The sequence below is a fragment of the Cariama cristata genome, unplaced genomic scaffold, assembly GCF_000690535.1.
Source record: "Cariama cristata isolate BGI_N322 unplaced genomic scaffold, ASM69053v1 scaffold25084, whole genome shotgun sequence".
Lineage (NCBI taxonomy): Eukaryota > Metazoa > Chordata > Aves > Cariamiformes > Cariamidae > Cariama > Cariama cristata.
This window is the reverse complement of record NW_009613851.1, coordinates 45,190-68,189: the sequence shown is the minus strand read 5'-3', so window position 1 is coordinate 68,189 and position 23,000 is coordinate 45,190. Positions and strand designations below refer to the sequence as shown.

Sequence of the window (23,000 nt, the reverse complement as noted above, 5' to 3'; positions counted from 1 at the left end):
CTTTATACCTTGCCAGCAAGGCTGAGATAATGTCAAGCTCCACATGAAGGAAGTGGGATCAAGTCAGTGTGCTTTAGTGAAGCTACCTCAGTCAAATAGTTGAATGTTAAGCCTCCTCTACGCCTGTGCTGGTTCTGTTGCTGAAGTGGAAAAGCCACACTGACACCATTAGCCAGAAATTACAGGATGGGAAAGCTCACAAAGAACAAGACGATCTTTAAAAGCACAGCAGTGGTTCAAGTTTCCTGTGAGAAGACAAGTTAGAGAATGCCTGCAATAAACCTGACATAAAAATCAGTAATTTTAAATATATTAACATGGGAGGGCTACTTATTCTACACAATGCTATATTTGAAATTCTGGTGTTGCTGGCTTGTTAATGGCAAAGCATATAAAGTACTACTTCCTATGGTACAAATGTATTGGAAAAAGTAGTTTGAAATAAAGAAAACAATAAATTATTCTAAAGCAGCAAAATATAAGCTTCTGCAGGAAATGTAGCCTGGGGAGCATTCCTAATTGTTTTCAACCGGAGTATACCAATAGGTGTATGCTCTGTAGGGATGTCAGTTGTTGGATCTCACATGGGGTTTTCAAAAGTATCAGCCCAGATGTAAACAACCAAAGTTTTGTTTCAATTGATCTGTTTCAGAAGGGAGTCATAGTAATGCTATATACAAATGGACAAGCAATAACAATCATGTTTGCTCTTAGAAGCAGGTTATTTGGACAGCAGTTTTGCAAGGGTACTTGTATATATATACACCCTGTTTTTTTAGGGAAAAGCAGAATAGTTCTAGTTCTGTTGGTGCGAAGCTAGCATAAACAGTGATTAAAAACTTCATCATTCAGCTTTTATCTTCAGGTTGTAAGGTCTGCTTCTAGGCAGAGCAGGAGCAGTCAATAGGCACTACACCTATCTTTGTAGAATCATCATGTGCTATAAACAATACACTGTTTACTAAATTCAAGTTTCAGCAGCCATGCAATATGGGCCCTATGAGATGTAAACACAGAGGGATGAATACTTAAACTGAGAACAGATTACATTAAACCAAGCTGATAATTAGTGAAGCCCACTACTGATATATTCTCTGCTGCTTGACAAAACTGCAATTTTTAAATAGTTTATCTTTGTAATGAGGATGAACTAAAGTGTAATTTTAAACAGGCTCTAGTAGAAGAGTTCTTGCTTAAAACTGCACGTGAGAAGTGACATAAAAAATAATGGAATTAATTGCATTGTATATACAATGTTTGAAGCTTGCCATGAGATGGTGTCTCTTATAGAATAGAAGTACACTCAGTGGATTAAGACTCATGCACTGGGAAGGAAAGCAAGCCCCTTTTTGAGGGAGGAGATGCTTCCTTTACAGATTGAACAAAACCGCTAGCAGTTACAGCATGATATACCTCACTTAAAAAAAAACTAAATCAAACCCCAAAAGTCTCCACAAAAACAGAAACCCACACCCTGACTTTCTTAACAACTATTTCCAGGAAGTTACTATAAGCCAGGCTAGTTTGAAGTCTTTATCTAAGGGACAATATTTATCGGCTAAGTTGATCAAATTTAACAAGTATTTACCAAGTTTATTTACCTTTTTTCCCCCTTAAGGAAGATGGTTTAGCTCTCGTGAATTTTGAAAGGAGACATCTGTTCACCAGTGCTGAGGTAAAGTCCTTGCCATGACACGTGTATGCCATTACATGAAAGCCAAAAGACCTTTTTTGTTTGACTGGAACATTTAGCACAATCCTTATTGTAGGTAACAGCATGTAGAAAGACACCAAGTTTTAAGTATTTTTGCCTGAAACAAAGTTGAGTTACTTAATTAAAAACAATAGGTATATTTTAAAGTAAATATTTAAGAAAAACTTAAAACTTTTAAAACCATTGATGCTGTGACAGTGCAAACAGCATACAATTTATTGCTCAACTTCTGCATGGGTACATACATTAAGTACTTAAAAACCATTTTATACAGATTTTTTTTTTTGTTAAAGCTCATGTAACAGCTGGGTGAAAATACAATGATACCAATGCTAAAACACTCTGTAATAAATACAAAGGAAATGATAAACTAAGAACTCTCAGTTTGTGGAGGAGTAATTACACTTGTATAAACTAATTACAACTACGGACAAAGCTCTGAGGTTGTGGTAGAGCCAGAAACCTACTACATAGTGTAAAGTACAACAAATGGCACCTGTTAACTATATGGTGCTGTTTAAAATCTGAAGCAATTGGAGCATGCTACATTAAGCTGTATGATGCATACTTATGATGTAGAAGCAAAGCTTTTACTTCCATCAATGCAGCCAGTTTAAACGCACCAGAAGTTCAATACAGATGTAGTGTTGTAGAACAAGAATTTAAAAACAGCTTGTGTGCTCTGGACTTTAGTACAACACAAAAATTTGGTACAAATAAATCAGTTTAGGGAAACTGAAACTATGTGCAAAAAAATTAGAATACATACTGTACAAAGCACCATTACAAAACTCTTTACACCAAGAAATTAAATCCTCTGAAACTCAACTGTGGACTGTATATTTGAAATCTACAAAAGTCACTGTTCATAATTAAACATTCATAATGAAAAGCAACAGCATAAAACCATGATGTGACATCTCTCTAAAACAACTAAAGACTGGATAAAGTAAAACCCAGTAAGAGGGACACATTGAAATAAATATTCACATTACTCATGGGGTGAAAGTCTAAGGTTAAAATGCAATATTAGGCTTAGCACCTTTTTGACGGGAAAGTGGCTGACATGATCTTGAAAAAAATTTTGCAAAGGAATCAACCCTTTAAACATTTTCAGATAAGCATCTGACTAGGTGATGAGGTGCTTTAGTTAAAGCTCTCAGTCATTATGAAGGTAGAAAGGCACTAAAAATACTTGGTATATTCATCCTCTTCTGTCAGCTATGGAAAGTCAAATGTAGATTTGTCTAGTTTTGCCTATAATATATTAAATTTACAATATTTATCTGTGGCAGTTAAAAAAAATTCTCTATGCCATACCAAAATGTTTGGTAGAACAAACAGATGTACTGCTAAGGCTGCTGTGAAAGTGAATGGTATTTATCAGCTGACCTAGAGTCTATATTCTGCAGAGCTCATCTCCTCCCTCCTTAAAAATGCTTTTATGACGTAAGGGTGGCCATAACTATGCATTCAATAAATTTACCAGCCTAAGTGGTCTGACAGGGAGAAGGTTCCTGGGAGGTGGGTGTAGATGATGTGGTCAGGAGACACTACAGAGACAGTCTTTAAATAGTGCTGAGGTGAGCTGTTTGGTGCAAAGGGAACAGCAGCATACCTTCCCCCTTGAATCACCTAACAGAGTCCTAACTTCTCCCTAAAGCTGGATCAAACTGGATTTTACACTTTTCATGTTTCATAACCAGGGAAGCTGCAGCCATAGCCTGAGCAAGAGCAGGGGGGGAGAAGGGAGAAGGAAAAAAAAAAAAGATCACTTACACAACACTGGAGTATCTAATCCTGTGAACAGTGGTTAAAAGAACCTGTCTCTGTAAAGTCTCTGTAAAGAGTAATTCACATCATACCTCATGACTTGCAGGGGGGTGAGAAGAGGTCTTTGGGAGTGTCTAAAGCAGTGGTCCCCAACCACAGGCAGCAGTACTGAGTAAGAAACACACTGGGCAACAACCTACTTTGCTCTCCCAAGCAACCTGGACAGATGTAGTGGTAGCTTCTCTGGTAACTGTTTTACCTGAAAGCTGTGAATTAGGGAACCCAACTGTAGATGCAAAAGTACCAGCCATTTTACATGAGTGCAATAATCCCTTGAAATGAAGAAACAAAGGGTCTGACACATTTCAAACCTGGCTGTCAAAGCAAGTTTCTTGGCTTTATGTTTACATCCCTAAGTAGCCTCATCTCTGCAGCCAGCCCAGAATGGGAAGCAAATCTCTTAGAACAAACCTTCCAGCAACAGCTGTACAAAAAAAAAAAAATAATCAAATGAACATGTGGATTTGGCTCACCAGATTCTTACCACAATTCTACAAAAGTAGTCCATTGCCCACTATTCTAATACACAACATCCAGTAGTAGTTTACTCAGTGTGGCAGTCAGATTTGGCAGAACAAAATTAAGTTCAAGCTCCGTAGAACAGACAGAAAGTTAGCTAGTTCACTGTGTGACTTACACTGCAAAAATCAAACAGCTGTTTACATCCCATTCTTTTAGCATTTTCAATACCCTTGACTTTCTTCTCATTGGCAGTGTAAAAATAGTGCAGATTTGATGATTAATTGTAACCGAAGTTACAAAAACACAACACTGATTAGAAAAAAACCACTACTTATTCCAAATATTCTCACTGCTGAGAGGAGAATGCCACCATCTTTTAAGCAGACTGATTTAGCTACACACCACAAGCAGGTCATACAGATCTTAACTGAGAATTTCCAGACTAACTTCAAAGTTCAGTTCCCTCTACTGGTAGTGCATTTTATTCCCCTTTGAAGAGATCAACCCATGTTATAATTCATATATATACTTACTTCCATCCCTACAATCAATAAATTATGTGCTTTTAAAACCTCATTTTCAAAGCACATTACACATATTTCAGTTAATACACCATTCTTCCTTAGTTGTAACTTAAACCCACATGTCATGAGCAGCTAGACAAAGATTACAACATGCTTTACCTGATAAATCTTTAGCATCAACAAATATATAATGTGGTTTGGCTGCATTCAAACAAACTTTGGTTGACTGGACAGGATGGGTTCTGAAACGAACTGCCGACAGGCTTCTGCTGTCAAGTATCACCTCATCAGCATGCTTAAAAAGTTAAAAAATGCATTGTTTAAATTTAAAGTCAAAAGCAACAAAAAATACTCTTGACAGACTTGTTAGAAAAATGCTGTTTTAAAAAATCAAAATGTCTACTGTTCATTAAAAAAGGTCTATTCCACATGTTAACACAAGTACTGCACCGAATACAGTGTATGTCACTCGCACTAGAAATTTTGTTTAAGGAATCTGACAAGTGATATAAATAGGACCCCAAAACATCGTATTTGTAATTCATGCTTGAAAAATATAAAAAAGCCCCCTGTGGTAACATTTACGTTTGAATTTACATTGCAGAATATAATGTTTTACTATAAGAAAATGCAGTTAACATGTAAGTGGCTTTAATTAAAAAGATTAAGGATTCTTTCAGCCAATTTTAGGCAAAGTTAGAATAATCCAAAATATTTTTTCCAAAAATAGCAGGTATAGATGCTGTTCAGTATCAGATATTTAAAACAGGCTGAAACGTGACTTGTACCGACTGCTGAAGTTGTGTCTTGGTATCTGAGAACAGAAATCAGGTAGGCAAATATAATAGATTACCTTTTACAAAAATAGTAGTAGTCTTTAAGTATAGAATACTGCTTAACTGTTGAAATGTAGGAAAAGTCAGCATTCTGTATGTTCAAGATATTAGTTTTTAATAGCAGCTGAATGATCCTGTGGCAGGAACCACAGAACCTATTTTCTTGAAAATAATAAAAAAAACCCAAATAAAAAAAATTCCAAAGTTGTCCTTTCCCTCCCAGTGTCCTAGTGTAGAAAAGGGAAAGTTTCCTGTATTTCAAGCATTTCTTGAGTCTTGGCTGAGGGAAGGGCTTTCTGGCTGACAGGAGTATAAATAGAGTCTCAGGTAAGCCTGTGAAGGGTCATTCCACAGCAAACCCGCATGTTTCTTCAATGGCAGTTAGCAGCTTCTCGTATAGCTTGTCATAGCTTTCGTAAGGAGGAATGTCTATTCGGTTAAAGCTGTGGAGAGAAGGCAGAAAAGTTTCAGCTATCTGGAACTTCACACATCAGCTAGCAACTGTTACACTTCATTTAACATACTTGAAACAATGACAAAGCAATACTTCATAAGGCCAACAGAAGCAACCAAGCAACAGTTTTCACACCTTTACTACTCTCTAATGGATAGCATTTATGATGTCAGAAAAGGAGGGCAAGGGAAAAAAAAAAACAAACAAAAAACACACCACACTGCTCAAAAGCTCAAAATACAGAGACAGCAAATTGGTCTTAATCTATATATCACAACAGACACCTGAAAAAGTCTTACCAGGTATGAGCTTTCGGCAAATTATTAGTGCTGGCATCAATCTGGTGTATTGTAAATAGTCGTGGGCCTGCAGCACCTGAAAATCCAGAAAAGATCTCTACTACTACAGTATTGCAACAATAGGAAATTCCTTTGTTGCACTGCAACAAAAAAGTAACTAAAACCACAAAAAAAAGAGAAGCTATGCACAAAACAAAATTGAAATCATAAACAGGCAGGGGAAAAAAACCCAAACTTAAACAAAACTCACACTGCCTATCAGACAGATTCCTCCCCTCCACCCACCCACGATAATCATGCAGTTATTTAAACCACTGAGAGATAAACAAGAACAAAGCACTGATAAAGGAGAATATAAAATACCTGTTTTACACAGTGCACTATATAACGCTAACAGTTTTTAATTTAACTTCTCTCACCCTTCCTAGAGAATGAAACTTAGGCAGCTGTATCCGTCCTCATTTCATAACAGGTCCTGAGTAGTGGCCAATTCCAATCAAATTCAATAAAGAAGTCACAATACCAACTTCTTATAATTTTGTTTAATTTATCTGACTATATAGAGATCCCCTTAATCTCTCTGCTAAAGAAAGAAGACTGCAGCACAGCACTCTCTTAGACTTGGTATACACTGAAGATTTCACAAAGGACAGAAGAGGTTACAAACACCCTAACCTTAGCAGAACTGGAATTCTTGCCTGAGTAGGCAGACAGTAAGGAATATAACCCACAAGGTCAGTCCTTCTCACGGGGACTCTTTGCTGTTAATAAGAATGTGAGCCTGTTGTGCTGTGTTCGTGCAACTCTGTCTAAAACCTGACAACCTTCATGTTTAAATCTGTAGGAAAGCAGGCTTCATTTGCTCACAAAAATATTTGGTTTACTAGTATAATCATACTAAAACTTGCAGTGCAGATGATGTTAAACTAGTTATTACTTCCATGACCATTCTCCAAATAGCTCACCCCACTACAGTAACAGCATGCACATCAATCATAGGGTTAATATTACTTGTAACTATGCTCATGGGGTTAACAGTTACAGTTTGCCACAAGCCCCTCCACCCTCTGCAATGTTATTCAAACACTTATCACTTAAAGTAACTAGGGTTTTAAAAATCTCAATATTCCTGAGCTTCTCGAGCTCCTGAACGTTTTGGAGCTCAGGACAGAGGAAAAAGAAAATGAGTACTTGTATCTGATAATGAAGGGTAAATGAAGAAGAAACAGATTTCTAGAGCAACTGGCTTTTGTCCGTGGAAGCTGTTACCATGGTATTTGTGTTCTGATGGAATCTTCTACCTGTTAAAATGGTTTATGATTGATGTTTCCCCCGGGCAGTTTTCTCTCATCTTGCGGGAGGGTAAAATAGGGTAACCATTGTGTTAAGAGAGCAGCATGGGCTGCAGCCAGAGCTGCTACAACAGAGACCCAGAGCTTCGACAGAAGTTCAGAAGACAGGCTGGTAACTAAGGTGATCCTTTCCGAGGCCTGGGCTGTGCCTGCGATTATGTCACTCTTACAATGAAAGCAGTCAGCACTACGAAGTGCCTCTGCTGTCAGAAGGGCAAGAACACTGCATGTTGGTGTTTTCTGCTCCCAGAGCTGTACAGGTGATGAGGGCTTGTAAAAGAAATTAAATAACACGCTTCTAGAAAAAACATAAGGAGAACCCCACTAAGATCTCCGCTGATCAGAACTTCTTGCCAGAGAAGGAAGTGCATAATTGAAACAAAAGCGCCATTTACAGCTGAATAACAAGGTAGTAAACAAACCCACCAAAAAGACTATTTGTGATTGTTATTCATCAGACCATTAAGAATCGCTCTTAAAGTCACAAAATCGCCAACCGGCCTCATTGTCAGCTAATGTTTCTGTGATGTGTCCTATTGCTTCCTCCAAGTACAGGCATTTGCAGTTACTTCTGGAGAAACCTCGTTACCTTGTAATGCCTTGAAGCCCTGCAGAGGCACTCGGGATGAGCCAGTCACAAACTGGAGAAGTCGCGCTCTCCTCTCTTCATCAAAAAACTCCACAGCTTTCCAGAACCATTTCACGATGTTGCTGTCTGGGGTACAGTGTTTTAACCTTGTATTTGCCTTCCAGTCATTAACATCAATTTTTCCCAGTCCACAAATGATGAGCTGTAAATTTAAAATATAATTAAATATTTAATCACTGATCAATGTAAGAAGGGGTTTGGAGCTAGCCAAATAATGAATAACTGATTTTGAAAAATCGACAGATTTTATACCAAAAGGCAAATTATAACCTCTCACTAATCTTAAGCAATGCAGAAATATAACTCTGCCTTTTTTTTTTAATCTTACCTTTGTACACAATCCATTTTTCAAATGGCCTCAATTCAAATTTAAAAGAAGAAATCAACCATTTCATAAGCTTACACAAAAGTGTCTTGACCTGTCAATTAAATAACAGAAGCACAGACTCCACCCATGTGTGAAAGTGCATGCCTAATTCACATTTGAACTCAGTTTTTCTGGAGCATAGCTAAGGGTGTACTTTGGCTGGTCCAACTCCAGACTCCCCAAAAGTAATCTTGTTCTTGTCATACCATACCGGTAATACAAAACAGACTTCTTTCCTGACAAAGGGCTTTCAGTGCTTCTAAAATGGAGATCCACAATGAATCAGTGTAAGCTCTATAGGGATATGATTATGAAGACATTTTCTTGTGACTAAGAACATTGGACCTTCCCCTTTCTTACTGTGCATCTGCAAAATGATTCTGGGTTAACAGTATGTCTGGCTTAGTGTTGCTGAATGAGAATATTCAGGATAAAACAACAGTTATCACTGACATTCTAGTACAGTGAACAGAAGAAAGCATGAATAATTTACCTTGTGCCATTTTATGTGGCAAAAACGTCAGCTCCACAGCTAACAGACTGTATATTAGATTTCAGTTTTAAAACTAGCTCGGGATCTATGGGATTTGCCTTGAGAGGATATTGTTTGGATGCTGATCTTGATGTTCTGTACCACATTTGTCGGTGACAGCACCAGACTGCACCTTTCTTTACACTGTATTTACAGGGCCAATTTAGTCTGGCATAACTCAGCTCTGCAAAACCACATAGCTGCCTGACACCAAAGTCAGTGCAGTGCTCTGGAAGGGCTGGGAGCAAATGGTGGGAGGTGGAAGGGAGTGACAGACTATTTTCCTGGCAGCACTGAATTTAATATTGTGAAACTAGACCGTGAGAAATATGCACCACCACCTCTGCCGGAGTAGCGCTCTCCGAAACAGTCTGAGATCACTGCAGATACTTCTCAGCAGGTTCAGCTGGGTTTTCAGGTACAGGAGAGGGTCTCCTCTTCTACCACTTCTGCAGTCGTTATGAAATGTCGCCTTGAGAAACACTCTCATAGCTCTCAGTGGGAAGGTATACGCAGTCTCAGTGACTGCCTGACCTGGTAACCTCTTATGCTAACTGTATTTCATGTGCTAGCGCACCTGCAAACCCCTGAAGCACTGGGGATACAACTTTGCACGTTACTCAGTCTCAGAAGAATGCCTCAGGCTTTTATTGTTACACTTGATGACATAACGTAACATTAGTGGACTGACCTCTAACTCTTTCTCATCAAATGTCTTCAGCAGATGTTGTGGGATTACTTCATTAAATCCCTTCTGTAGAGCCAGAAACTGAGCTTCAATTCCTCGTAAAAATCGCCAGTTTACATAAAGTCTGCAAGCAAGTGCAAATTGGTTTTGTGAAAGATGTATTCAAATACAATAAACCTGCAATTTATCCAGCCAAAAAAAAAAGGCCTTACTGACAGGAATACACACACCACCACCACTGCACTACAACTTCAAAAAAAAGCCAACAACGTAACACCGTCAATTACTTCAAATAAGTAAAAGTTCCTCTGCACCACAGAAAATACAAAAAACTTTGGAACAGATACTGATGTACCTGACATATTCCTTTTTGTTTTCTTCTGTCACGGGGATGCTTTTGCCATTTGGTTTCAGTTCATGTTGAATAATTTCCCCGTATGCATTGTGTTCCACACAAAATGTATGGTCCAAGACTCCTGTGATATCATTCTCACTGGTGGAAAGAAATAAGCGATTCAGTGAAAACATATTCTGCAACTATATTACAGCCATAATATATCTGACAGACATCACAATTTGGTTTTTCAATAGCATTTCAAATTACTGCTTGGAAGCAAAATGTGAACGTACATTTTTACTATGTTTATATTTTAAAACCATTACCAAAGTTTTAATGTTATATTTTAATAACACATTACTAATAGGCTAAATAAATAAATTAAGATTTATGAACTGAGCACTTTACAGCTCAGTAATCATTTATCTCCCCTCCGCCCTCCCAAATTTGAATACCTTGAGCACGTTAAGCCTTAAAGGAGCTGAATTGTGCAAGAAAGATGTTTCTTAAGTCTCCCTGAACAGAAGATCAAAATACACTTAATTTCTTTTCAAATGGATTTAGGAATATTATCACAGATGTTAGCCGAGACAGAATTCTAACACTGTCAAGATATAATACACAGTACATACAGTATCCAGACTAAGCTGTTATGGAGATCAGGGTCAACCAATTCCATATCATCCAAAGTAATTGGCTTCCCTAGTAACTGCTTATAGAAAGGCAACGTGAAGCCCCCATCAATATAGTGTCCGTGAAACACAGCCATCCCCATTATCCGGCCAACAAAATGGAAATATGATAAGTGTTCCTAGAATAGAAAGAAGAGACTAAGCCATTCAGCTAAATAAGACCTCCAGGTTATATCTGCTGAATATGAAATAAAATTTCAAAACAAAGAAAAGAAAAAACCCAAACAAACCAGAACAAAAACCACCAAAACAACCCCCCAAAACATATCCAGAGTTTTTTGTTTTGTTTTTATACACAGCACATTGAGTATATTGCTTCTAGTCCAGAAGTCTTACTACTAAGAATCAAAATAAACTTAATTTCTCCCAAAGGAAACATAAATCGACATCTTACAGAAAATTAAGAACACATTTGAGAAGTTTCTTTGATCAGTACTAAAAAAGAAATTATCATATTATTGCACAAATTCAGTCTCTAGCAATACTAATGTGAGAATTAGGTTCCTAAGTCTAGAACACTCTCCAGATGTATTTAATTTCTAGTCACTAAATGATCATTTACAGAACTCATGTTACCAGTCATACCGGGTTGACTGCAGAGTCTGGGTTGATTTGCAGTGTATAGATATCATCTCGAGAATATTGGAAGAGACCATAATATGGATTCAACATTTCATGTGACAACAGGTAGAGCCACTCCCTGAAGAAAATAAAACAATTTATTGTGTACTTTAGACAAATGCATTCCTACAGAGAATCTTTTCAAAATAGCATGATTTTTTAAAACTTACTGTTAAACATAAATGTGAAGGAAGTTACCTCTGAACATGCATAGATAAGGTGGAAATCAGAATTATTTTTACTGGGTCAGTAACTGCACAGCACCTGACAGCTGATGTATTTCCCAGCTTTCCAAGATTCTTCTCCAGGTTACTTATTTCCAAGACAGTTTCTCACTATGATTCTCTTTCATCCATTACACACTAAGACAAGACACTACGTATTCTATTGACTACACTAGAGATGTTAGAGTCAAACAAAATTGGTATCTTTAGTTAAAGTTTTAACTACATGTTCACAAATAAGAAAATGATGGTCTGAGAATTGGGAAAACTATAATGCTTTCTAGCTTGGTCTCCAGTATTCATATATGGAAAACGGCAAAGGCTCCATGGCATACAGGCTAGAAACAAAACCCATGCCAAAAAATACTAGCAAATACTTAGGAAAATAGTGCACAATAGCATCTCTAACTTCTTTATTTTAAACACTATTATTATTGTCAAACAATTAATAGTAATTGATTCAACAAGACTGTTTTACTAGTTATGGCTACTTAGCGTGTTAAAATATTTAGGAACGGAAGAAGTCAAAACCCTACTCGCCATTTGAAAACTCGTGAAGATAGACACAACGTAACAGCCTAGGTCCCAGAGGTTACTTCCCATACACCAACTACAGATGCAGAAGATGGGATGTTTGGGAGCATTGTCTGTACTTGGAAACGAATACTCATGGTAAAAAAATGCAATGCAATGCAAACAATGAATACTCCTAAATGAGTCAACACTCATTTAGAGACAGCAGATCCACAAGCCAGAGCTGAGGAATATTTTCAGTGAAGCAAACCAGCATCTGTGCAATTGGCCAATACAATTCCTAACACTGTTTTAAACCATGAAGAATATCTTCATACAATCAATAAATGTCACTTTTTATAAGCAAGTGAAAAAATAACCTCAGAGTATTGACAGACTTAAGTTGCCTAGTAACTGCTACTTTTTAACACTTTGCTTCAAACAGTAGTGACAATTTGCAATAAAGCATATTTTTTGATCAAAGTTCTGCCACAAAGCCAAGTATTTAGTGGTATAAATTCTCAGATACCCAAGCTTTACTAACCAAAGAAAAATACGCTAATTTCAATAGATACCAAAAGCGTGTCTCACATATATAATAGAAGTCTGATGTGATCTGTTACATGTATTTTGATTTATTTCCACTAAACGTTATTTTTTGATGCAGTTTTCCCTTTAAAAGACTATCTGAAAATATATATTCTTCTGACATACAATCTGTTACAGAAATAAAGATAAATGAGAATTTAAAAAGAAACAGGGCTGATACACAGCTGGTTTAGGATTTAAAGCACAGGTGTAGTTGGTGGGGTTGGGGTGTGGGGGAAAGAGACACAGAACCGACTGTTTACCTGGCAACACCTCCATAATCAAGGCCTTCCTCCCCGCGAAATTTTATCATTAATCGTTTCCACAGGTCTTTTGGCCTCATCTTCATGACTTGCCTGTAGGATTCCTGTAAACACACAATACTTCCTTTTATCAACTGCTGTTTACAGACAAGAAGCTACTACTGTTTATTAGAAATTAAGGGAGTCTTGGACTCCGAGTTCTAAGGGGATATTATTAAAGGGGATACTATTTTCCTAGATACTAACCAGTTTCTCAAATCACAGACTGTTACTTAGTTTTATTTGACAAGCGTTATCACATTTGAAGAAAACAGATATGTGAGAACCACCACCTTCTGTTAAATTTCCAGAGGTTTACAGTGATCAGAACATTCTCTCATTCTCACATAACTTCTAAAAAATTAAAATCTGTGTCAGTAAACTATTTTTGTTTTGCATAAAGGCTCACAATTTTTGCAGTCTGAAAAGCCAACAGTGGAGCTTCTACTCTGGGTATAACACATGTGCAAACCTTCGAGAAACATCTTAAGAACAGAAGCATCAATGCTATCCCAGTAAATCTACAGAATTATTCTTCTATCAAGAAAACACAAAAAGAAAGCTGAAAGAGGCAAATCAAATGCTGTTTTTTAAAAAGGAATTTTAAAAAGTCAAGTTTTTATTTACGTACAGTATTGGTGCCCCAATCTTTGGCTTTGCAGAACAGAAGAGGTAGGTGTGCCTGGGACCCAACTTACTCAACTTAGTTTTCAGAACAAGAACAGAATAATTTTCACTGCTGTACAGCAGCCTTTCTTCCCTTTCTTTTTCAGTTGATTATGAACTGATTTGACTGTCTCCAAAGGGAAGACCAACACAAGCCTTTCTTGGCTGGGAAAAACTATGACAACACAGTGGGGTTCTCAAGTTTGTGAGTGGGGTTAAAATGCAACAGAGATGGGCGGGATGGGTGACAAAAGTTCTCAAGACAACAGATAGTTCTCCAGAAAAAGCCAATCAATTATAACTGTGTTTAATCAGTTCAGCACAATTATTCTGCTGAATAATGTCACAAAATAAACTGCAGATATCCTGCTGTGGGCACCTCTGGTCATTCAGAAGCCTAGACAATTCATTAAATTGGTCTGATTTGGGGAGGAGGGAACCAACCAGAATTGGGATACATGCTAAGTAATCCAAACTCCAAATTATGAATGCTATTCAATAGTAATTTTACTTAAGTTACAATAGATCAAAGATAACTAATAATTTTTTTGTTTTCAATTTGTAACATTTCCTCTGTAACAGACATTAGTGTTCTTATATTCAAGGAAGAAGTGAAACAGTTTCTTCAAATACATGAAGTGGTTAGACTCTTTCCTCAGTCCCTGACACAGTCTGTACGTCTCCAGCCACAGGGAGAGCTTCCCTAGTTTTTCTTGTTCTCTACAGGGTAAATACATCTACTTTAAGTACACAACTGTTCTTTACATCCCCTTGAAATCCTTCCTCTTCCCATTCGCCACTGGTAAAATTCCAGCTTTAAGCCCAGACTTCAAGATTTCATCTAACTGAATGACTTCTTTAGACAGTTACGAAAAACCCTCCTCCCCTTCCCTCAATGTTAAGAAATGGGTCACATTCTCAAATTACCTCAAAAATCTCTTCCCTGGAGACCTCAATACGACAATGGCCAGCTTGAGGTTGCTGCTGTGACAGCTCTTGCCTCAGGATCTTGAGTTTCTGCACTAGGTCTCGCTTGTACCTTGGCACAGTCAGACACTCTGCCTCATCTGGAAGCTGACACAGGGACACTACCTGCTGCTGCTGCTGGTGTTGCTGATCTTTAAGTTGATTCTGGCGGCTAGAAACAAACACAGCTGTTTGCAGATATTCAAGTCATATGTCCCCTATCTTCTTCAGATGTTTCTTAAAGGTTAAGTCGTCGTAACTTTCAATTTACTATGATTATTACTGTGATCACACTAAAAATGTCCAGGTCCAGTAAAAAATAAATTCAGGGAGATTTTATCCTGACTAAAGACATATGCTGCTGTCTTTCTTGGCAACTACCAGTTGTTTTTAGGGTTTGTTATTTCTATTAGTACTACTCTACAAAGTATGTAAAAGGTTACAGCACTATATAGTAAGATATTATCCATACAATTTTACTACTAAGCTGCCGACACTGAATTTCTCAGATACCATTTCCATATTTCCTTTGCGTGTTTTGCCTTCCTCCATTTTAAAATTCAGGGATCTGCCAAACACTATGCCTCTAATCTACAGTCAATACCATAGTCTGTTTTAAATGGCTTGTCTGAAAAAGAGTAAGCTTACAAAAAGATGTTTGTACTGGCAGCTTGGCAAGGACCTTGTCCCTTGTACCTGGCCTAGTCTGGACCACAGGAATGTGGGAGTTCACATGTAACTAATTGGCGCAGATAAACAAGTATTTTTACTAGCAATTCTAAGAGATTTTGTAAATCTACCTTCTTACTAGGAAAAGTAATCGTGTTGCAGAGATGTCCTCTCTTGTGTCGTTTCTTGTACACAGTGAGTGAGTATTTTTATAGCTTTTTTGTATGGCATTTCCAAACACCACAGGATAAAAGCTGTATTTTACCTAAACTATGAGAAGAATATATCTGTGTGGAACACATAAGAATATTCTAAATTTACTGGATAAGTAAGAAATGCTACAATTCAGAATGTTTTCCAGTGGAATGTTAATAAATTGGTTTTTTCAACATCAAAGACCAAAAAATATTAGATGGAACCAAACAGTTTTAATATATTTTAAAACTTCAGCCTATTGGTCATTTTGAAACAAGGGCTACTAGAAAGCTCTCCTGGCCAACCAAAATTCACCTCCAGCAGGTTTTCACCACAGGAACATTCAGAATTGGCACTTAAAACAGGGTGGGGGTGTTCCCATTTGCCTTGTGGTTCTGAACAGCTATTCTGTTATTTGCAAACCTTCTATTTAAAGCAATTTTGCACAAACTACCCTCAAGGAAAACTAACACCAGGTGATCAGGAAATCTCTATCAGTAGTCTTACAAGCCTAACATTTAGAAACCGCTGCAAGAGCACACACTGTAGATCACTTCAGCAATAACTCAAAGCTTAATATTAATATCTCTCTACTCCTGGACTCTAAGGAAGGAATAACGCACAGAAATCTTACTTTGTTACTATGTCCTAGGATGCAGAACTTCAGAATTTAGCTTAATTGATGCTGTTAGTTTCACAGTGTTTTGTTATTTGCTTCTGTTATTTTTTTAAATAAGGCTACCTTAGCTTCATTTGCAAGCTGATCACATTGGTCTTACAATAAACTACAGTTATTTTAAGTCGTTTCTGAGAAACCAAGTCATTACAATAATTCAGAGACGCACACTCAATGTGGTTCCAAAATATGGCTCTATGTCATTTGTGCTATGTGCATGGTAATTTCTTTTCACTTGTGATTAGTTCTAAATATGAATCTCATTTAAACTGTATTTACTTGATACACAAATTAAAGCAAAATCATTGATCTATCTTCTGAACTTTCTAATTCCCTAAGGATGAGCATGTGAAAATACTCCTTGTATATGCCTACAGAGGTCATATTTATATACTAAAGTGAGCATACCTTCATACTACCTTTAAGAGTAAAAAAGACACGGTCCCCTGAACACAAAGCTAGTCAATGTCAGTCTTAAAGAAAATGCAGTCTCTGAAACGAGCATGAATTTAATATATATGCATCAAATTAAACCAATCTCAAATAGGGCAGTACTAGGAAGAGAAAAATAAAATGCCATCCTCCGTATTAGACTAAAAATAATTAGCACCGTATTAGCTAAACAATCTGCAGTGCTTAAAGTAATCAAATCTAATTTCTTTGTTTGTTTTCACAGCTGAATGACTATGCTTGATTCTGTACAGTGCTTTAAGGATTTAGCTAAGTACTTTTCAGGTGCCATAACTATCAAAATCTATCAAAGACTCTTGACCAATATTTTAAAACAAAACTGGGGCACAAGTTTTGATTATTTCCGTAACTTATAATGCCATCACTGGAAGAACAAACTGCTTTACTCAGCTTGATAGAAAAGTCAGTATCCCAGAGAGTAAACTTTTTACTATGCCTTTGAACCAAAACACTATCACACCCATCCCACCCAAATACTAAACTTATTTCTCAGATAATTTACAAAAGGACAGACCTAAGACAAACTACTTTTTTTTTTTCCCTATTTTTTTTTTAAAGAACAAATAAGGAGGTGGGCTTAAAGGGCGGGCGGGGGAAGCTTTCACATATCCTGTTTGGTGCATTAAAAGAATAAACACCAGAAAAGATTTATCAGGCAGCAGACTTTGCTGATGACACTGTTGGTTGAATTTCTGAAATCCTTTCCTAATGAAAGACAGATGTACAAATGAAAAACTTAAGCACACTGTAGTAGTACTTTAAGTTTAAAGAAATGCAAAATGGTTCTGTGATTCTGGAACTTGAAAGTCAAACCGGATTTTCCAGATAACAAAGCTAGCTCTGTATTTGTCCTCCACAACACATGTAGAACTAGTCAGTATGACCCTACTGCCATTTAAAAATGAACCTACATGTGAAAGACAGTTTTTCAAATACAGTCCAGTTAACTGAATTTTCTACAGTTTAAGAATTGCACTGTTGTAGCTAAGAGGGTCTGAAGTTTTTCTTCGGGTAAAAAAAAAATCTCTAAATCTGAATTAATTTAATGAACTTTTCTGTGTTTCAAACATGAACATCCTCCTCCACTGGTAAGTTGGGTTTTTTTTCAAGATCATGTTCATTTGAAACTACCAATCTAAATTCAGCTAAATTTAGTAGTGTTTGCTTTGCTTTAAATTAAAAAAAAAAAGAACCAAAAGTGCCTGGATGATGGAAGCTCACTAAAGTTCTGTAATATACATGTATATAACAATGATTTCTCTAACAAAATACGTATTTGTCAATATTTAGATCTTCTCCCTCCTGGGGGTGTTAAGTTCAAATGCATATTAGGCAGAGGAAAGCTAGCCAGCTTTTATGTATTACACAAAAGACATGTAGACCTCCTGGATATTACTTTCCATTCCTCGGTTTTGTCTTTTCAGTGCTTGTTCCCATTCTTCTTTCCTTCAGTCTTTCTTCCCAATGATTCACTTCCTTAAAATGACTATTCTTCCTACTTATTCCTTGCCCAGGGCTGCATGGCTTTCTCTCTAACCAACTATTCATTGTTTCTTCCACTTAACACCTACTCAATACTTGACAGGTGTTTCCCAAGAGTATTAAAAGGTGTTAGTTGGAGAAACAATAGAGTCAAACTCCCAAATAGTTTGGGCAAAGTGATAGCTGTGTCTACGCAAAAAAAAAAAAAAAAAAAGCACGCGCGCATGCTTGTTTTCTTTTTGGTTTCCAGTTTTAGTAGAAAATGCCCCAGTGTGAAATGAGTGCCCAGGGAATAAAAACAAGAGCTAGAATTCTTTTGAGTTTCCCCTTCTCTTTTTAAAAGTGCAATATGAAAATGTGATATCAAAACACTAAGGCAGAAAAAACCCAAACAGTTCCTATTTTATACTTTCTGTAAAAAATCCGAGTTAAATTATTGGGGTCTTATTTTGAGAACATCTCAACTAGTCTTACTCTAAAACTGAAGATATGAGCTGAATTATTTCTCCTCTATTCCAGCAGAATAGTTGGACACACGTGCACCCTTGCCTAACTCATCAGTATTTCATACCACTGGCTATTGAATGCAACATCGTATTTTAAAACGAGTTCTCCATAACTGAAAGGAGTATGAAGTATAAAGAAAAGGAAAGAAAGTGTTTCTCTTGCTGTTAGAAAAAATTCTATGGGCCAATCTTTTCCACCAGACAGCACTAGCTTCCGCCCCTGCTGCCCCCAACTCACTCCCGGCATCACAATAGCCACATTCTTGCCTAAATGCTGCTAGAATTATTTTTTTTCCCCAAGAACAATCAAACCTCTCCTCTTTGCTATGTAACAGAGTAAGTTGGTAGTGTGTTAAAGAATACTGCTACTATATTTTAAGTACTACTGAATGGCTGAATACATCTTGATATAAAATATAGCACCCCTCAAGAGTCACTTTCTTTCCTCTATTACACTCAACATATGCCAGAGACTTTAGACTTACTTTAAGACTAAATGCAAGTTAGCAGATAGCCGTGGATCTGTAAACTGCGTTGTCCTGTTGTTATGGTCAACAAAATAAACTCTGCCTGTTGCTGTATTTCGGATCTCCCATCCAGGAGGCAGTGGACCAAGCTCTTCACAATTGATGTTGCTAAGATCCCTGTGAAAACAAATATAAAATTAAAAATACCTCAGCATTTGGCCTCCGAGCCAAACAAGCGTAAATGTAACAGAACAATTCCATGAAGTCTGAGAAAATGTATTGTTTCAGAAACTCAATCTGTTCAGCTGGAATCTCCACTCCCAACGTGCAAGCCCACCAAAGAAAAAAAACACACGCCCCAGAACACATGCCGTGGGGAAAAAAATTCTTATCAAATAACCTTCATTTTTACAAACTAACTTCAGATGTTAAATTAATACAGGCTTAAAACAAAGACCATTGCCATATTTGCCAAAAAGGAATTGCAGCTCTATACCAATTCTGACAGAAAACATTTTTAAAACAACATTACTCATGTAAGGAACTCTGAATCACACTTTAAAAACTCCTACAAAACAAAACTATATTTCTGAAGAGTTATACTTTCCATGAAGAATTACGCATGGGATATGTGTGAATGGCAAAGGCAGTTTTGCCCCAAAACCCCAAGTGCTAGTGGGAAGCAAACATCTCTCTAACAAAATATTTCAAATAAAATATTATATGAACAATGACTCAGCTTTGCACTGAGCAATTCAGAGATAGCTTAACGGCTCTCAAGAAAATCCTGCTAAAATTAGGAAGATGTAGATTCATTCCAGAGGTTCACTGAAAACATACACTGGTCTCCAAAAATGTACACTTACTGATTTTTCATGTATATAAATCACATCTCAGATACACCTTTTAAAAGAGCTGCACTTGACAGTCTGAGGTAAGCCTTCAGATCTGCCAGTATCATGTGAGTCAAAGGGAGGAAAGAGCTGAGGGACAGAATGGCTAAAAAGACGCTGTCTGCAGGGACTCAACAGGCTGAGAAGCCACTAATGGAAATACAAGGCTCTGGGATTGAACTTTTGCTGGTATTACCGATATACACACTGCTGCTGAACTGTAGGTCTTTCTTTTATTAACTAAATGACTGTGTCATATTAGCATAAAAATACAATATTCCTTAGAAGTGACATAAAGTCTACCCTCATGCAAACAGCCAAATTTTGTTCTCAGAGACACTCATGCAGTTTGTGCTGCCACACCTGAGAGCAGTGCTAACTTAGATTGCATGCAAACTATTACACCACAAACTTAAGGATTAGATCTTAATATAATTTTTTTCAGAGAAGTCTAGTTTCTAGGTTTGTATAATACACAAGTCACTGACTTCCTAACGCACCACTACCAGCTGTATCGCTCCCTCAAGTCTACAGATAACGCATCAAGGCAAAGTATAATCTTGTAACATGAAAGCAGTAATAAAAACAAAACAATAATTCAAAAATGCAATGAAGTTATGGTCATAAGGTACTTCATCCTTCCTGGGATATCCATTTCCATGGGAATGAACACCAGCAGCAACTGACAAAGTTGAACGGTTCTGATAAATGCCAAGACTGGCTGCCAATTTCAAACCACACACGCTATTTTACAGACTTTAGGAGGCAATCATTTTCAACAGGATTTCTTGATTTTTTAAAGAAAAATCAGAAGCTGACAATAATTTCCGTTATCCTTCTTTCCTTTCAAACACATCAGAAATAATCACGTGTACAATCATGTACAATATGTACACTTGTGTATCATGTACACTTGTGTATCGTGTAAACAAGGACACTAAACTAAAAGGATGCTTCAGATTTATTTTCTCCTAAGTGTTGAGATAGCCGCAACAGAAATAGCAGTTTGAATACTTTAATCACAGGTCAGTCTCCCTCAGCTTCTCTACCCATTTGCCCCTCTCCCCCTTTTATATGCTAATGAGATGCTTGAAAGCATATATGATTGCTCTAGAAATATCCGTGTTAGAGGATTATAAAGACAATAAATATTAATTTCTGTTCTGTAACAGGAAACCTGCTGTAAAAAAAAAAAGCTTGTGCATTTTTTGATGTTTGCTACCATACTCAAATGTAAAAAACTTTTTTTTTCTTCTATTTTAAAAAACCAACCACAACATCCTGACACTTCAAACACAGCTCACCATTTCAGCTTCCAAGTTTTTTATGACCCAGTGTCTCCAATTATTTTCTTCAAAACGTACCAAGTTTCCCATTCCTTGAATAAATTACGTTTGGTAGTCTGAACATACGACAGTAATTCTCACAGACAAGTAAATTTAAGCTAATTCAATGATGAGACTGTAGTTCACTACAAACAGTGTGTCTAAACTTACAAGGGGCATTCATTGTATTTTCCAGGTTTTCCCCTTTGTCTGCTCCTCCACCAAAAATAATTGCATTTGTCTATCCTATTTGTCACAAAGTTTGTTCTTCATAAATATATACTGCCAATTTCTCAGATCTTGTTAACTTCCAAAGCCTGAATTAAAAACTGAAACCAACCCAGTTTTCACTGAAGCATCTTGATAAATCTAAATTTTTGGAAGTGCTCAGATCCTACTTTTTGTTTCATTATTCTGAAGAGTATTAAAACCTGGACTTGGCTATAATTCATATGCAAGATCTAGAATCAGTTAACTATATCTGTTTTCAAAATATCACTGTAATTTATTTCTTGATTTCCATCTTCGCATTAAAATAACAACTTGAAGAACTGAAGAATAGAGATTAATTTATTGTGATGAATGACTTGTTAAGATTATATATTAGGGGCCAAGAGTCAGAAATATAATAGTAGACAGAGAAAACTCTGAGAAGAGTACTACTTGAACTATTTTGATTTGACACCTTAAGGATACTTCCACTGTTTCTTACCTAGGTACTCTTGGATCATGCCACGTACTAACACCAGTCTGAGTATGCAGAAAATAGACCTGACCTTGCTGAGTCGTCCTTTGTTCTGTGAAATTGAGATAAATTAATAACTGTAAGAACAAAAAATGCAATACAAAACTCACAAAGACTGATTTCCCCAAACTAAGGAATCAAAAGATCTTACATACGAGGAGAAGACACAACCCATTTTCCCAGTTTCTTGGGAGACCTACAATTTAAAAATTTTCATTTGCATACCATATCCTTCAGGTAAATCAGGAGGAGTGTGCAAGTGTGTCCTGCTCATGTAATTTCTATGCCTCTGTGACCTGACTCTCCTCTCTGCCAGCCGGGGATCCGATGACTGCCCGCAGGTCGCACCGTTTGTTCCTGTAATTGGAGTGTTCTCATCCACAAAACAGCTCAGCGGTCTGCCTGGACTAGAATATTCAGATGCTGGCCTGTGGGGAAAAATGTCAAAATTGCATTGCTGACTGGACATGAGGCTACACAACACACTTTATGGAAGCTTCATCTAAGGGCTCTCAGAAAAATCTTTGTGGACAGCAGAACTGAGCAGTTGACTTGTTCAGCAAGATACCTCAACAACGTGCAGAAAGCTTCTGTTCTGCACTCACTGGTTCATCTCAGAGTAGTTAGTAAACCTCCTCACTTATCTTCAGGTCTGACCTGACACTTAATATACAATGCTCCAGGATCAAGATCACATCAAACGCTCACATGAGCAGTTCCCACCTTAAACAGAGTGCTGAGAGTAGAATTACTTTCTTTTGTTTTTAAAGAAGCAGCACACAGCCCAAAGTTTCTCACCTTGCCTTCATATGGCTGAGGAAGTGATCAGACCTTGTTATTCCTTCTAATTTTTAAGGAAGGTTATGAGCTGATGATGGTGAAAAAGAGCTAAGCAAGATAAAAGTTGCTTTTGAGAGCTCAAATGCAAGAAGGAACATTGAATTATGTGGTT

At 37.1% G+C, this 23,000-nt stretch overlaps 1 protein-coding gene across 1 annotated transcript in view; it reads right to left on the bottom strand.

Moving 5' to 3' along the window:
• Window positions 1-5,712: 5,712 nt before the first annotated feature.
• SMURF2 (SMAD specific E3 ubiquitin protein ligase 2) overlaps window positions 5,713-23,000 on the bottom strand; it is a 40,377-nt gene continuing 23,089 nt past the window's right edge. The window contains exons 8-19 of the mRNA XM_009699190.1: window positions 22,274-22,476; window positions 22,016-22,100; window positions 19,104-19,262; window positions 14,581-14,791; window positions 12,949-13,052; window positions 11,325-11,439; window positions 10,680-10,858; window positions 10,066-10,203; window positions 9,714-9,834; window positions 8,064-8,265; window positions 6,123-6,198; window positions 5,713-5,812 (exon numbers count right to left, since the gene is read on the bottom strand). Of these exons, the coding sequence (XP_009697492.1) occupies window positions 5,713-5,812; window positions 6,123-6,198; window positions 8,064-8,265; window positions 9,714-9,834; window positions 10,066-10,203; window positions 10,680-10,858; window positions 11,325-11,439; window positions 12,949-13,052; window positions 14,581-14,791; window positions 19,104-19,262; window positions 22,016-22,100; window positions 22,274-22,476 (1,693 nt within the window). The remainder of the gene's footprint in view (window positions 5,813-6,122; window positions 6,199-8,063; window positions 8,266-9,713; window positions 9,835-10,065; window positions 10,204-10,679; window positions 10,859-11,324; window positions 11,440-12,948; window positions 13,053-14,580; window positions 14,792-19,103; window positions 19,263-22,015; window positions 22,101-22,273; window positions 22,477-23,000) is intronic.